Source organism: Chinchilla lanigera, unplaced genomic scaffold, assembly GCF_000276665.1.
Source record: "Chinchilla lanigera isolate Chin_1 unplaced genomic scaffold, ChiLan1.0 scaffold00022, whole genome shotgun sequence".
NCBI lineage: Eukaryota > Metazoa > Chordata > Mammalia > Rodentia > Chinchillidae > Chinchilla > Chinchilla lanigera.
Window position 1 is genome coordinate 1,376,157 of NW_004955423.1, and position 13,717 is coordinate 1,389,873.

At 36.2% G+C, this 13,717-nt stretch overlaps 1 protein-coding gene across 1 annotated transcript in view; it reads right to left on the bottom strand.

Annotated features, from left to right (window-relative positions):
- Ccdc18 (coiled-coil domain containing 18) overlaps window positions 1-13,717 on the bottom strand; it is a 65,580-nt gene that overhangs the window by 18,642 nt on the left and 33,221 nt on the right. Inside the window, exons 13-15 of the mRNA XM_013514360.1 lie at window positions 12,196-12,312; window positions 6,497-6,586; window positions 2,795-2,937 (exon numbers count right to left, since the gene is read on the bottom strand). Of these exons, the coding sequence (XP_013369814.1) occupies window positions 2,795-2,937; window positions 6,497-6,586; window positions 12,196-12,312 (350 nt within the window). The remainder of the gene's footprint in view (window positions 1-2,794; window positions 2,938-6,496; window positions 6,587-12,195; window positions 12,313-13,717) is intronic.

Genomic DNA, 13,717 nt, shown 5'->3' on the forward strand with positions numbered 1-13,717 from the left:
GCTGGACCATCCCTATGCAGCGACACTTACTATTAGAAGAACTTCTAGTAGTTATGCAACTGAAGAAAAAAAGCCCTTCTAGCTTTAGAGCATGTCTAAATGGTGTATTTCATACCCTAACTTCTTTGAGTTTCAGCTTCCTTATTTTAAATGGATAATAAAACAATATTACAGGATTGTTTTGAGGTGAAATGAGTTAATGTGTCCATCTAACACTCTGTCTGGAACAAAGAAGGTACGCAATAAGCTGGTTTTCTTTCTTTCTACTTGATGATACTTTAAAAACACACCCAAGAAAATATGGCCAGATATACTACATTTTAACTATTACCTTTGGAAGAAAAAACTTTTATAAACTGTAATTCTGTAAGTGAAAAAAGTACTAGTGGGAATAGAGAAAACCCCTCATGAGATTTTTTTTGAACCTACAGTACATCTTTTTCATGAAGTTTAAACATTTGGTTCATGAGCTTCGTATCAGTATTTAGGACGTTGCTCTCCTACTGAACATGCCCATTAGCTATAATTATGAAGTGGGTTTCTTGAGGGTGATCTAGAACTAAGAACATAGGGGTTAAGAAAAGTGAGAAGCAATTGCTCCAATTTTTCCAGTAGAGAAAAAGCAAGATCATCAATGAGACCGGTGTGTGGAAAGAAGCTGATGAAATTTTGAAAGAAGAGGCAAAGGTATAAAAACAATCTTTCACAAATAATATTATGATTTCCAGGTAGCATAAAGGGAATGCTTAAGGTTTGAAATTATGAATCTAAAATTAGATTACTCAGCCAGGTGTGGTGGAGCACGCCTGTGATCCTAGCACTAGGGAGGCTCCTGCAGGCAGGAGGATTGCCGTGAGTTTGAGGCGTGCCTGGGCTACATACTGAGTTCAAGGCTAGCCTGAAGTACACAGTGAGACCCTCTCTCAAAATAAATAAATAAATAAATAAAAAGCTAAAAACGTTAGATTAATCAACATGGTTAGATTTCCTCTGGTTTCCATACATATACTAACATGGAGTCGTCTGCATTGGATTTTAATTCTATGCTGCATACCACATAAAGCAGAATAAGAGAGTTGTGGGTATAGGCAAATTAGTAATTTTAATGACTAACTTGATTTTCATCTCAGTAAAGAAAGAAGAAAACACATCAAGGAATGAGTCAGCCGTAAAACTGACACACTACAGATCCTAACTGGGTCACATGATTGTTGGAACTGGGATACTAGAAAGAACACTGCATAACATTCAGATTTTTGAGAAATTATAAACATTGGAAATTATAAGATCTAGGATTAAATCACGGGATAAGTATCTCAGGTATGACAGAAATCAGGATCATTAGAAGAAAAGAATTTTTTTTAAGTGGACAGCCAAGATATCAGAAGGATTTGCTAGATATATTGAAATCCCTAAGTATTAGGAGTGGTGTTAGAGAGAGCAACAAGTGGTCTATAAGTCAGCTGGTCTATAAGTGTTCGCAATAGTGAGACATGACACGAACTGGTGACATTAGGTTCACAGAGTATGGCACACTACTCTATGCCTTTGTGGTATAAGAGCTGTGGGGAATAGTTTTTACTTTAGAGGGACTCAGAAAAAGCAGCTTCTCAGGGGAATGTCATGTTTCCATTACAAAAAGAAAAAAGAGGCAGAAAACACAGGGAATGTCTCTCAGGATATACAGTGAATTCCAGAAGGCACAGTAAAAGTCTTTCAGAAGCTGGGATGGGTAGGATAAAGGAGAGTATGTGAAAACCTTTTTGGGAATTACTGAGTGGAAAAGGTTTGACCTAGAAATCTAGTACTTTTTGTGGTTTCTGGCATAAACAAAGATAAAGTTAAAATGTGATTAGCTTCATGGACTTCATGAACTAGTACGCACTAGTGATAGGGAAATGTTGGTGGGTGGATACCTGTCAATGGGAAGAAGGTCTGAAGAGCTATGGTCTTAGCCTTAAACTTGGGATACTATCCTGGTCCTGCTGAGAGGGGAGGAAGCAAGTTGCTACTCTAAGCACAAAGGTCCTATTTTAATCCTAGAAAATAGAAGAGAGGGAATCTGGGACATGTGGCTATAATTCCAGTATGTAGGTTCACTCTTGGCTCCTGTTGGTAGAAAGGTAGACTAATTATGAATGCATTATTAATTATTTCGTTTCTTGTTGACAAAGTAGAAGAGGTCTGGGGAAGCTAGGTATTGCTTTCTTGGGGAAAGCTAGGCGTTGTTCATGAGTTCCTTTCCTGACCAATTACATGTTGAGGCCTGGGCCCACCCCAGTCAAATTATATCAGAATCTTTACAAGCGAAGATGGGGTCCAGGCAACAGTATTTCTTATACACTACACAGTAATGCTAACGTCCTGTTAATACTGAAAACCACTGTTTTATCAAGTTACTCCTATGCACATATAATTACATCCCCTTCAAGTTCCTTCTCTGTGAGGACTAGTTTGACTGCACTTTGAATGTCATTCAGTTTAATTACCAACAGTTGCCGAGTGCCTGTGAGGTATAAGGACCTATGCCAGTTGTGTTAATTGTTGACAACCTTAAAATAAACCAGATATGATCCAGGCCTTAATGAACTCAAAATACAGCAGAAGCATTAAAGTATTACACCAAAATACAAAAAGACATGAGGTATATGAAAAAATATAAACAAAATGGTGCAGAACATAGATTATGAAAAAATTAATTCCTCAGGCAAATGTTTCAGTGGATATTATATAATTTTGAAACTCAGTAGTGATAAAAAGTTGGGAAGTAAAAATTAATGAATTTACATCTTACCTAGAAGTACCAGTAAGCTCAATAATTTTTTGCCTTTTCAAATCGGCATCATGTACAGCTGCTTCACATTTTTCCTCCACCTTTCTCAACTTTTCAGCTGAACTTTCCCTTTGCTTTTGAAGTTCTTGTTCCAACTTTGATACCTTGAAAGTAGGTTTTAGTCAGTATTTTAAATGCAACCACAGCTAAATATTATTCCCAAGAAAAAAAATTTTAAGGCCGGGCATGGTGGCGCATGCCTGTAATCCAAGCACTCAGAAGGCTGAGGCAGGAGCATTGTTGCGAGTTCGAGACCAGCCTGGGCTACAAAGTGAGCTCAAGCCAGCCTGAACTGCATAGCAAGACCCTGTCTCAAAAAAAGACAAAACAACAACAACAAAAAAAAAAATTATAAATATGTAGCCTGCTGTGTCCTTTAGTTTCAGAGTTTACTATAAAAACTCAAGTAAGCCAGGCATTGTGGCACATGTTTGTAATCCCAGCACTTGGGAGCCTGAGGCAGGAGGATCGCAGACAATTTGAGGCCAGCACAGGCTACACAGTAAATTCAAGACCAGGTTGGCCTGCGTAGTGGGACCCTGTCTCAAAAAACTAAAAACCAAAACCAAACCAACACAAATACTCCCCCGCCCCCAAAAGAAATGAACAATAGCTCTTCAGGGAAGTCTTCCTAGATTCTCCCCTGAACTCAGACTTTACAGCTTGCATTTGCTACTATGCTTCCTCCTGTTGTTCTACAACAAAGGTAGTATTTTTTTCTGCCCATGTAAGTAAAATTTTTTCCCAAGTATTCTAGATTCAATTCCTACTTCCTTTCACAGGAACTTCTATTTTTCCTTTCCTGTATCTTCATTCCCTCTACTTTTTTATTATTATTTAAACAAGACCTTCCCCTGGGGCTGGGGATTTAGCTCAGCGGCAAAAGTGCCTGCCTGGCAAGCACAAGGTCGTGAGTTCGGTTCCCAGTACCAGAGAAAAACCAAAATAAATAAATAAATAAATAAATAAATAAACAAGACCTTCCCATTATAAAAAAGCTTCCTTTGTACCTCTGCCTCCCTTGACCTACAATCCCTTTCTTTCAAACCTGTTGTAGCTCAATTTTCTAAGTTTCTATGCTTGCTGTATCATTCTTTCATTTCTTATTTTTCAACCCACGAGAAACTGGTCATTCCAAATAAACTGATTAAATCACTAGTATTTTCTGAATGATTAATTCATCAATGGAATTTTTCCAACCCTCATTTTACTTGACATAGCTTACAGCAGTTTGTGAAACCAACTGTCATTCCTTCCTTTATAAAACACTTCCATTTATAACATCACTCAGGGATCTATCCAAATCAATCTTCTCCCTTCTCATTCCACATAATCTCAGTCACTTAATGTTTTCAGTGAATGTTTACATGACTGTGGTCTCAAAGTTAATTTCTACTTTTGACTTTAATATCATCCCCAGTCTTCCAAAACTTCTGTTGAAGGACTAAATATATATTAAAAACCATTAATATCTCTCTGTCCAACTCAAGTTAAGAAATACAGAGTATTAACAGTACAGTACTCAGGGGTTGGGGATACAGCTTAGCAGTAGAATGCTGGCCTAGTACATACAAGGTCCTGCGTTTGATCCTAAGCACCACAGAATAATAAAAAAAAAAAGGTTAACAAAGGCTGATGGATGCGGCTCCATGACAGATCACTGCTTAGCATACGTGAGACCTGAGTTTGATCCCAGCACCACCAACCAAACAAAACCAATACTCTGCTGAAAAAGAAAAAAGGAGTCTTTGCCCTCTGTTCTTGATTAAATAGCACAAACACAAATGAAAGAAATTTAAAGATAAGCAATAATGTGAAATAATCCAGGGACTGGGGATTTAGCTCAGCGGCACAGCGCCTGCCTGGCAAACACAAGGTCGTGAGTTCAATTCCCGGTACTGGAAAAAAAACAAACAAAAAAAGCTGTTAATGAAATAATCCAACATGGAGCCTACACATAGTAGAATACAAATGAAAAGCAGGAAGAGACTATAAACAGAAGTTTTAAGTATAAGCTTCTGGGGGCTGGGGATTTAGCTCAGCGGCAAAAGCGCCTGCCTGGCAAGCGCAAGGTCGTGAGTTCGGTTCCTGGTACCGGAGAAAAACCAAAAAACCAAAAAAAAAAAGTATAAGTTTCTGTAAATCATTAAGAAGTTAAAGAGAACACAAAATCATTGAAAACAAAGATCTTCAAGATATAAAAGAACCAAAACAAAAATTTGAATGAACTTTTAGAGGTAAGGAAAACTACTCTCCAAAGGGAAGAAAATTATAAAATCACTATGGAAATGAAAACTACTTTAGTAGAACTAAGAATCATAATCTGTAAAAATGAGAGCAAATGATAATGAACTTAGTGGGAGTGAAATACTGAGATGGAGAAATACTTCAGAGTGAAGTTGTACAGCAGGCATGACAAGCTAGTCTAGACATTAACAAAAAGAATGGAAAATCACAAGAAGATCTAAAAAAGATGCAGAATAGTTGCTTATTGCTTCATATGTTTGAATGTAATGAGGAGATTCTTATACCGACAGGCTACCTTTGAAGTTTTCCGTTGCTATAACTGACTATCACACATTGTATAATTTATAAAGAATAAAGGTTTACTCTACTAGGTGTTCTGGATGTTGGGAAATCCAAAGTCACGATGATGTATCTGAAGTCCTTCTTCCTGGTGGGGAATCTGAAGAGTCTCAAGGTAGCTGAGGACATCACATGGCAAGAGAACCCCATAAAAGAGACAGGGCAAAACTAGCTTTCATAAGAGATCCACTCTCAAGATAAACCATCCACGAGGGCAGCATTCTTATGACTCCATCACCTTTAAAAGTCCCACCTAGTTCCACTTAATACTTGACCATAAGGATTAAATTTGAACATGAGTTTTGGTGGGAACATTCCAAGCACAACAGAGGCTAAGGATGAATTCACAATAATGAAAGACCATTTCCACTTGACAAGAGGTAAGCTGTATAAAATTACAGTGAAAAATGTACAAATTTAACACTTCATACACTTCTGTAAATTTTATTTCTTTTGAAAAAAGAAAACAAAAGAATTCAGACAAATTTGGTAATGAACACAAGAAACAAACTATACGATTGTAAGATAAAATTCTGTAAGACTTTCACTGAAGTAATAAGTAATTTTATTTATTTTTTGTCATTATTATTATTTTGGTTTTGTAGGACTGAGAATTGAATCCAGGGCTACATATATGCTAGACAAGTGCTCTGCCTCTGAGCTCTACATCTCCAGTCTCATAATTTATTTTCAAAACTAAGCAGAATTTTCCCTTGGGATTTTTCTTTTAATGCATTGCTTTGCTATTTGTTTAGGAAATAGGACATCATGTACTGATCCAAAAGGTAGACATTAGAAGGGTAATGATTCAGATAGGTGTTATACTTCGGTTCAAGGAAAAAAAGATTGAGAAAACAACACTAAACTATTACCCCATTGTATAGAATGACAAATGACTGCAGTATTACAGATTCAGGTCAGATTACACTGGAATAGAACTTTATTTTTATAGCATTAATATGGAATATTCCTCATAATGTGAAATCTTTGAGCTTAAGCAATAATTTATACAAATATGTTAGTGATTCTAAAAATTTCTATTTTATACAAAAAAAAATGTTTATGGTCAATATATACCTGTTTTTCAAGTTTAGTCTGAATATCTTCTAGCTCTCCATTTCTAATTGTTTCCTGTTGTAACATCTGCTGCTGCTGCTGAAGAGTATGCTGTAGAATAACATTTTGCTCAGAGGTCTCCTGAAGACTGTGACTCTTTATCTTCAGCTCTTTCTGCAAACAATATACCTAAAAATATATATATATATTATGTATGTATGTATGAATGAAATGTTTCAAAATTTAAAAAGCACTGTAATGTCAAAACTGTCTTCCAATTCAATTATCCCCACTTGCCATTTTATACAATTGTAGTTATAGGCTACAGGTAAGGACACAGTCAGTCATGTGAACAGCAGTGTTCCTTTTTCTGATGCACAGGTTTATTATTATAAGGTACGGCTTATAGGGTTGGCTCTTCAGGGGTGTCTGGGGATATGATGAGATTGTTTTGGATGTTTGCAACATGTTGTTTTTCTGGGACTATGTAATTTGGATACTTATAAGTTGGCCATTATTCCTATGTGACCAGCTCCTAATAAAACTCTGAACTTTGGAGTCACAAACAGGCTTCCGGCTGAGTGTGGTGGCACATGCCTGTAATTCCAGCACTTGGGAGTGAAGCTGAGGCAAGAGGATCACTGTGAGTTGGAGGTCAGCCTCGGCTACATAGTAAGGCTCTGTCTCAAAAAAGCAAAACAAAACTACAACAATAGTAACAGTAACAACAAAAAATAGGCTTCCCTAAGAAGAAATACTACATATATCTTATCACATTCCATTTCTTGCTTTTCTTTTGGTTTTTTTTGGTACCAGGAACTGAACTCATGACCTTATGCTTGGCAGGCAGGCGCTGTTCTTTTTCTTTTTGAGACAGGGTTTCACTATGTAGATCATACTGGCCTTGAACTCATGCAGCCCAGGCTGGCCTCAAACTTGTGGCAATCCTCCTGCCTCAGCCTCCCAAGTGCTGGGATTATAGGTGTGCAGCACCATGCCCAGCTTTTATCACATTCCACTTGTATGGAAAGGAACATATTCTATGTGACCTCTCTCAGAAAGAGGGAAGTCACAGGTAGCCATAGATTTCTATACACTTTATCTGATGTATCTTTCCCCTTTACTGATAATAAACTACCACTATGAAACTACTATACAAATATTAATATTGTTGTTGCTGTTATCACTGTTTATAAGATAATGTCCTGGTAAAGCCATCCAGAATGTTCATGCTCCAAAAATCACATAAAGGAATGACAATATGAACTAGGAAATTTCACTTATTATTCCAAATATTTTGGACTTCAGTATGCTGGTCTCCAAAATTGCTTTAAAAGACATCTCTAAAATTACTTAGGAATGCTTTTTTTAATTTTTATTTTTTGGTCTTTTTGAGGCAAGGTCTTGCTATGCAGTTCAGGCTGGGTTTGAGCTCACTTTGTAGCCCAGGCTAATCTCAAACTAGCAATGCTCCTCCTGCCTCAGCCTCCCAAGTGCTGGGATTACAGGCATACGCCACCACACCTGGCTCAAAAGGGAAGTTTTAATAAATGATAATATATCCCTCTGATTAAATATGATGCATCTACTTAAAACCATGGTTGAGAACATTTGCCAACATAAAATTTTGTAATATAAAGCTTAAAAAAAAATCACATTTCATTAATGTAAGGATACACATAAAAAAATAACTGAAGTATTAGAGAGTAAGTTGTGGATAAATCTTTTTTAATAAATGGAAACAAAGCTATTCCTTTACAGCAAATATTCTTTCCAATATATATTATTCCACAAGCAAGGAATTTTAAACTCCTTGTACAAAACAGAAGAGAATCCTGTAATGCCAGCACTTCAGAGGCTGAAGCAGGAGAATCACTGTGAGTTTGAGACCAGCCTGGACTAGAGAGCTCAGGGTGAGCCTGAACTACAAAGCGAGACTCTGTCACCAAAAAAACAAAAACAAAAACAAAAACAAAAACAAACCAAACCAAAAAACAAAAATAACAACAGAAGAGAATCACACTAATCTACATCTTCAGCCCTTTTTATTTTTTGAGACAGAACCTTATTAAATTACTAAGGTGCCCAGAATGGGTTTAAACTTGCAATCTTCCTGCCTCAGCTTCCCACAGAGCTGAGATTACAGGTACGAGCTACCTTGCCTGGTTTGGGGGCCAACAGTCTGCTCATGATGAGAGATTCTGTAAGACTTCAGACTTCTAGCTGGGTGTGATAGAGGATGCCTATTATCTTAGCACTTGGGGCTGAGGCAGGAGGGCTATCGTGAGTTTGAGGCCAGCCTGGGCTACATAGTGAGTTCAAGGCCAGTCTGTACTACAAAGTGAGACCCTGTCTCAAAGAAACAAAACATTTCAGACTTCTTCATTATATGATGTTGTAAACTTGGAATAATCTTCACGTCACAGGCAACTAGCCAATTTCTAATTCTTTTTTTTCTGGTACCAGGAATCAAGCTCAGTGCCTCAAGCTTGCCAGGCAGGCACCATGCTGCTAAGCTATACCCACAGCCCTCTAATTCTGTTAGATTTCTTTTTACGCTAATTTGTTTTACATTAAAATAATTTAGTGTAAAAATATATTAGTATAACCTGTATTGTTTTCTGTTAGATCCTGACAAAATTATAGACTATACTTCTGTACTGCTTTATTTTATGTAGAGCTGACTTTCCGGCCAGAAAGATTTAAGTACTAATTTTTCTTTACTGGAATATCTTGTCTCACATTTCCCTATTTAGAAAGAAAATGGACAAAATACTTAAATATGACAAAAGAAAAAAAAAACAGTAAGACCTAACCAAAACATCACGTCATACCACATGACAACAAAATTTTATTCAGTAATCTATCTACTTGCAAAATTTCAATTACATATATCAAAACATCTAATGTTAGTTGTATCATGAATATTGATTCCTATTATATATGAAATTTATATTTATTAAATTTACACTGGCATTTCATTGCACTGTCTTTGCACTTCTAGTTAGCTTTACTTTGAAAGTATTAGGGATGGAGATATAGCTAAGTGGTATAGCACTTGTCTAGCCTTGAACAAGGCCCTAGGTTCAATCCCCAGAACTGTAAAAAAAAAAAAAGTAAATTTAGGATGAATTGTTTTTATATTGTATCCTCTAATAAAGTATTACAATATTTAGTCAGTACATTTTTTCCAGAGGATCATTTTCTTAGTAAAGTCAATAAGAAACTACATTTAGATTATAAAATCTACTTTACACTGAACACTATTTAGTGTTAATGTATATCTAACCTATTCTTAGCATTGTTGCTTAAAAAGAAAGTAGAAGCTGGGGTAGAGGTATGCACTTACATGACCTGATCTACACTTTGCTCAAAGACAAGCCAAACATGAATAGTACTTAGATTCTTCTCCATGTTTCCTCCTCTTTTCCTTTTTCTTTGCAGTACTGGGAATTGAACCTAGGGTTTTGTGCTTGCTCTGCCACTGAGCTATATATCCTCAGCTTTTTTTTTTTTTTTTTGAGACAGGGTCTCTCCAAATTGCCAAGGCTTGGCCTCCAATTTGAAATCCTATTGTCTCAGTTTCCAAAGTAGCTGGGATTACAGATATGTGGCACCATACCCAGCTTCCATATTCTTTCTAAGACACAAGAAAAAGCGACAGCTAACTTTTTAACTACATGTATATTTGAGCAAATAATTCAGCAGCAAGAAGCAGGCTTTCTCATTTACTAACTTCCTGCTCTAGTCATATGTATGTGACTACTACTTGATTTCTAACCCAGGTTGAACCTAGGTTTATATTCTCAGCTCTTCTGGGAGTTTATTCTGTATGTAAACATTTGTTATCTGCTCTATAGTCATTTCTAAGGATGCAAACAAACTCTTACTGCAAATGCTGCCTACCTCCAGATTCCATCTCTGCCAAGTGTATTTATGCTGGATTGGAGTGAAACCAGTAGAATACGAGCCAAAATATGTTTCTGTATTATTTCAAAGATCATAGTAAAAATGACATTAAAATTTCAAAAAGTCAAAATATACAGTTTTACTAATTTCAATATATTAAAGTGGAAAATAATAAACCTTCATGAGGCTATTGTGTCTCTTCATAGTGGCCCACCCTGTGCTGTAAGGGTGTATTTTTAAAATTTTTTCCCTCAGGTGCCCCGTTAGCACAGCAGGTAGCCGATCAGTCTCATAAAATCTTTTCCCTCTCTTCTTCCTACTTTTACTTTGCCCAAACTCCTTCTACAGAGTCTTTTATACCCTCAACCTTTAATAAATGTGAAGTTTTGTCACAGTTTAAAAACAAACTTCAAGGGTGGAATAGAAAAGATGACCATATAAATCTGAAATTCTAAAACTTAACTATATATGATGTAAAACCCACAAATCCACTGTTACAATGTTAATTATATTAACCAGCATTAAAATGTTTTCTCTGTAAGAAATTACAATTTTTTTTTAAACTTCAAGGTTATATCATTACATGATGTCCTTATTAAGTCTGGAGTGCTGGTCAGCTGGTATTTGCACTTAGATGTATTTCTGCCTTTTCCTTGCTCTGTCCTGCATGTTGTAGGAAACAGTATTTCTTAGTAACCCTTGCCCTCTAGATTATCCATAGGTTTGGCTATGGGAGTGGCTAGTGGCTTCAGTCCTCCTCCTCCATGGCTCCAGTTCTTACTATACAGACCCTTTTTCTTTGGCTCCAGTGAAGCAGCTTGCTTCTGGATACAGTCCTACCATCTCTCCCTCATATTCTTCCAGCTCTAAGGATGACAGCAGTCCCCTGCTTATGAGAGTCTCCGACTTGCCTTAGTGTACTGTTTGGTTTCTCTACTCACCTACTATTTGTGTATCTACTCTTCTGTATGCAATTCCTTCCATGGGAAATATATGTAAGTATTTCTGTTTTTCTGCCTGGATTTTTCTGATACACTGAAGTTAATCTTTATTATCCTCACTGAGGATTATTTCTAAATATAAACTTAGGTAGGGTTAATACACTTACATTATAAATTCTAACAAAGAAATAAAATAGAGCAGGGGATTTAGCTCAGGGGCGTACTGCCTGCCTGGCAAGCACGAGGTCCTGAGTTTGATTTCTGGTACCCAAAAAATCAACCAAACAAACAAAAGAAATAAAATAATTTTTCACTAACATAATCTCTTTCACTAAAACTATCTCTTTTATTAAACATTTAGTAAGACTCTGCTGTATTGAAAGTAAAGTACTACATACTGAGAATATAGAGATAATAAGACGACTGAAGAATGGCCTTTAGCTGGGAGTGGTGACACAGACCTGTAATCTCAGCATTCAGGAGGCTGAGGCAGAAGAATCACAAGGTTCAAGGCCAGCCTGTGCAACACAGTGAGTTCAAGGTCAGACTGAACTATATAGAGAAACCTTGTTTCAAAAATCAAAACGAAAGAGCCTTATTTATATCTGCAACCTTATCCCAAAAAGAAAGTTCCATTTCTTATTTGTATTCTTTTGGTTTGTGGAAACCAAAAGGGTCTTGCTATGTAGTTCAGGTTGGCTTCCAAATTATAATACTCCTCCTGTCTAGCCTTGTGAGTGCGGACATTATAGGTGTGCACCATAATACCTGGTTTTACCAAAAGATAAATTTTTGAAGTATTTTGAAAATAATCTCTCAAAAAGAAATCACTTGGAAAATGTGCAACACATAAAGGAAATGTTAATTTACCTCTTCAGATTTTTTCTTTAATTGTTTTTCAAACTTTTCCTTATTACCTTCCAACTGATTCAAATGCAAGGCAAGTTCTTCCTTACAAATTTCTAATGCTGAATCTAATTGTCTGACCTAGGCAAGAAAAAAGGGGAAAAAACTCAATTTATTATATACTTGACATTTTACAGACTCATCTCCCACTGTTACATCACTGCTTCAAAGATTAAATACACAGTCCTACTTAAGATATAAAATGCCATTATGGAAAACATTCTTTTGAGAAAATAGTTTCTTCATTGCAAATGAAGGAAACAAAGAGGAAAAACAGAATTCTAAAGATTATTTCATGAGGGGCTGGGGATTTAGCTCAGTGGCACAGCGCCTGCCTGGCAAGCACAAGGTCATGAGTTCAATTCTCGGTACCGGAAAAAAACCAAAAAAAAAAAGATTATTTCATGCCCACAACCTTTGTATACTAGTGATTTTTTTTTAGGATTAATGAATTTTGAGGTTCTTCTTACATGAGGAAATAAATTGACATAGGTGAATACTATAGTAACAGTTAGGATAAATATACCATTATGTTTACATGGGCATACATAGTCACAAAATGGATTTAATTCAATACTAGTGTTTCTGTTTTAATATTTAGATCTTTGATCTATTTTGATTTTAGTTCAGTACACGGTGATATAAATAGGTCTAGTTTCAGTTATCAGCATGTAAAAAGCCAGTTTTTCCAGCATCATTTATTAAAGAGGCTTTCTTTTTTCCAGTAAACATGTTTGGCCCTTTGTCAAAGATAAGATAGTTGAGCGTTTTGAAGTTGTTTCTGTCTCTTCTAATCTGTTCCACCGATCCTCAGGTCTGTTTTCTCTTTCTTTTTTTTTTGGCCAGTATCATACTATTTTATCACAGAAGCTCTGTAGTATAATTTCAAGTCAGGGATTGTGGTGCTCCTTGCCTTGCCTTTGTCACCCAGAATTGTTTTTGCTATTCTAGGTCTCTTCTGGTTCCAAATGAATTTTACGAATGTTTTCTCTAGTTCTGTGAGGTATGCTAATGGTATTTTGATTGGGACTGCATTAAATCTGCATACTAATTCTGGGAGTATAGCCATTTTTATTTACTATGCTGGTTCTTCCTACCCATGAGCAAGTATATCCTTCCATTTCCTGAAATCCTCTTTGATCTCCTTTTTCAGAGTACTGTAGTTTTCAATGTAAAGATCTTTTACTTCATCTTCCCAAAATAATGAAAAGCATCATACTACAGTGATACATGCACACCCATGTTTATAGCAGCACAGTTTGCAATAGTTAATATTGGAAGCTACAATTGTCCATCAACCAACAAATGGATAAAAGAGATATGGTTTTTTTCTTTTATACAGTGGAGTACTACTCAGCTAAAGAAAAATTTGAGACCTTTATAGCTAAATGGATGGACCTTGAGACCATACTCCTAAGTGAAATAAATTGGACATTTATGTGTAAATATGGTCTCTCTGATGTGGGAAACTGAAAATGTAAATAAG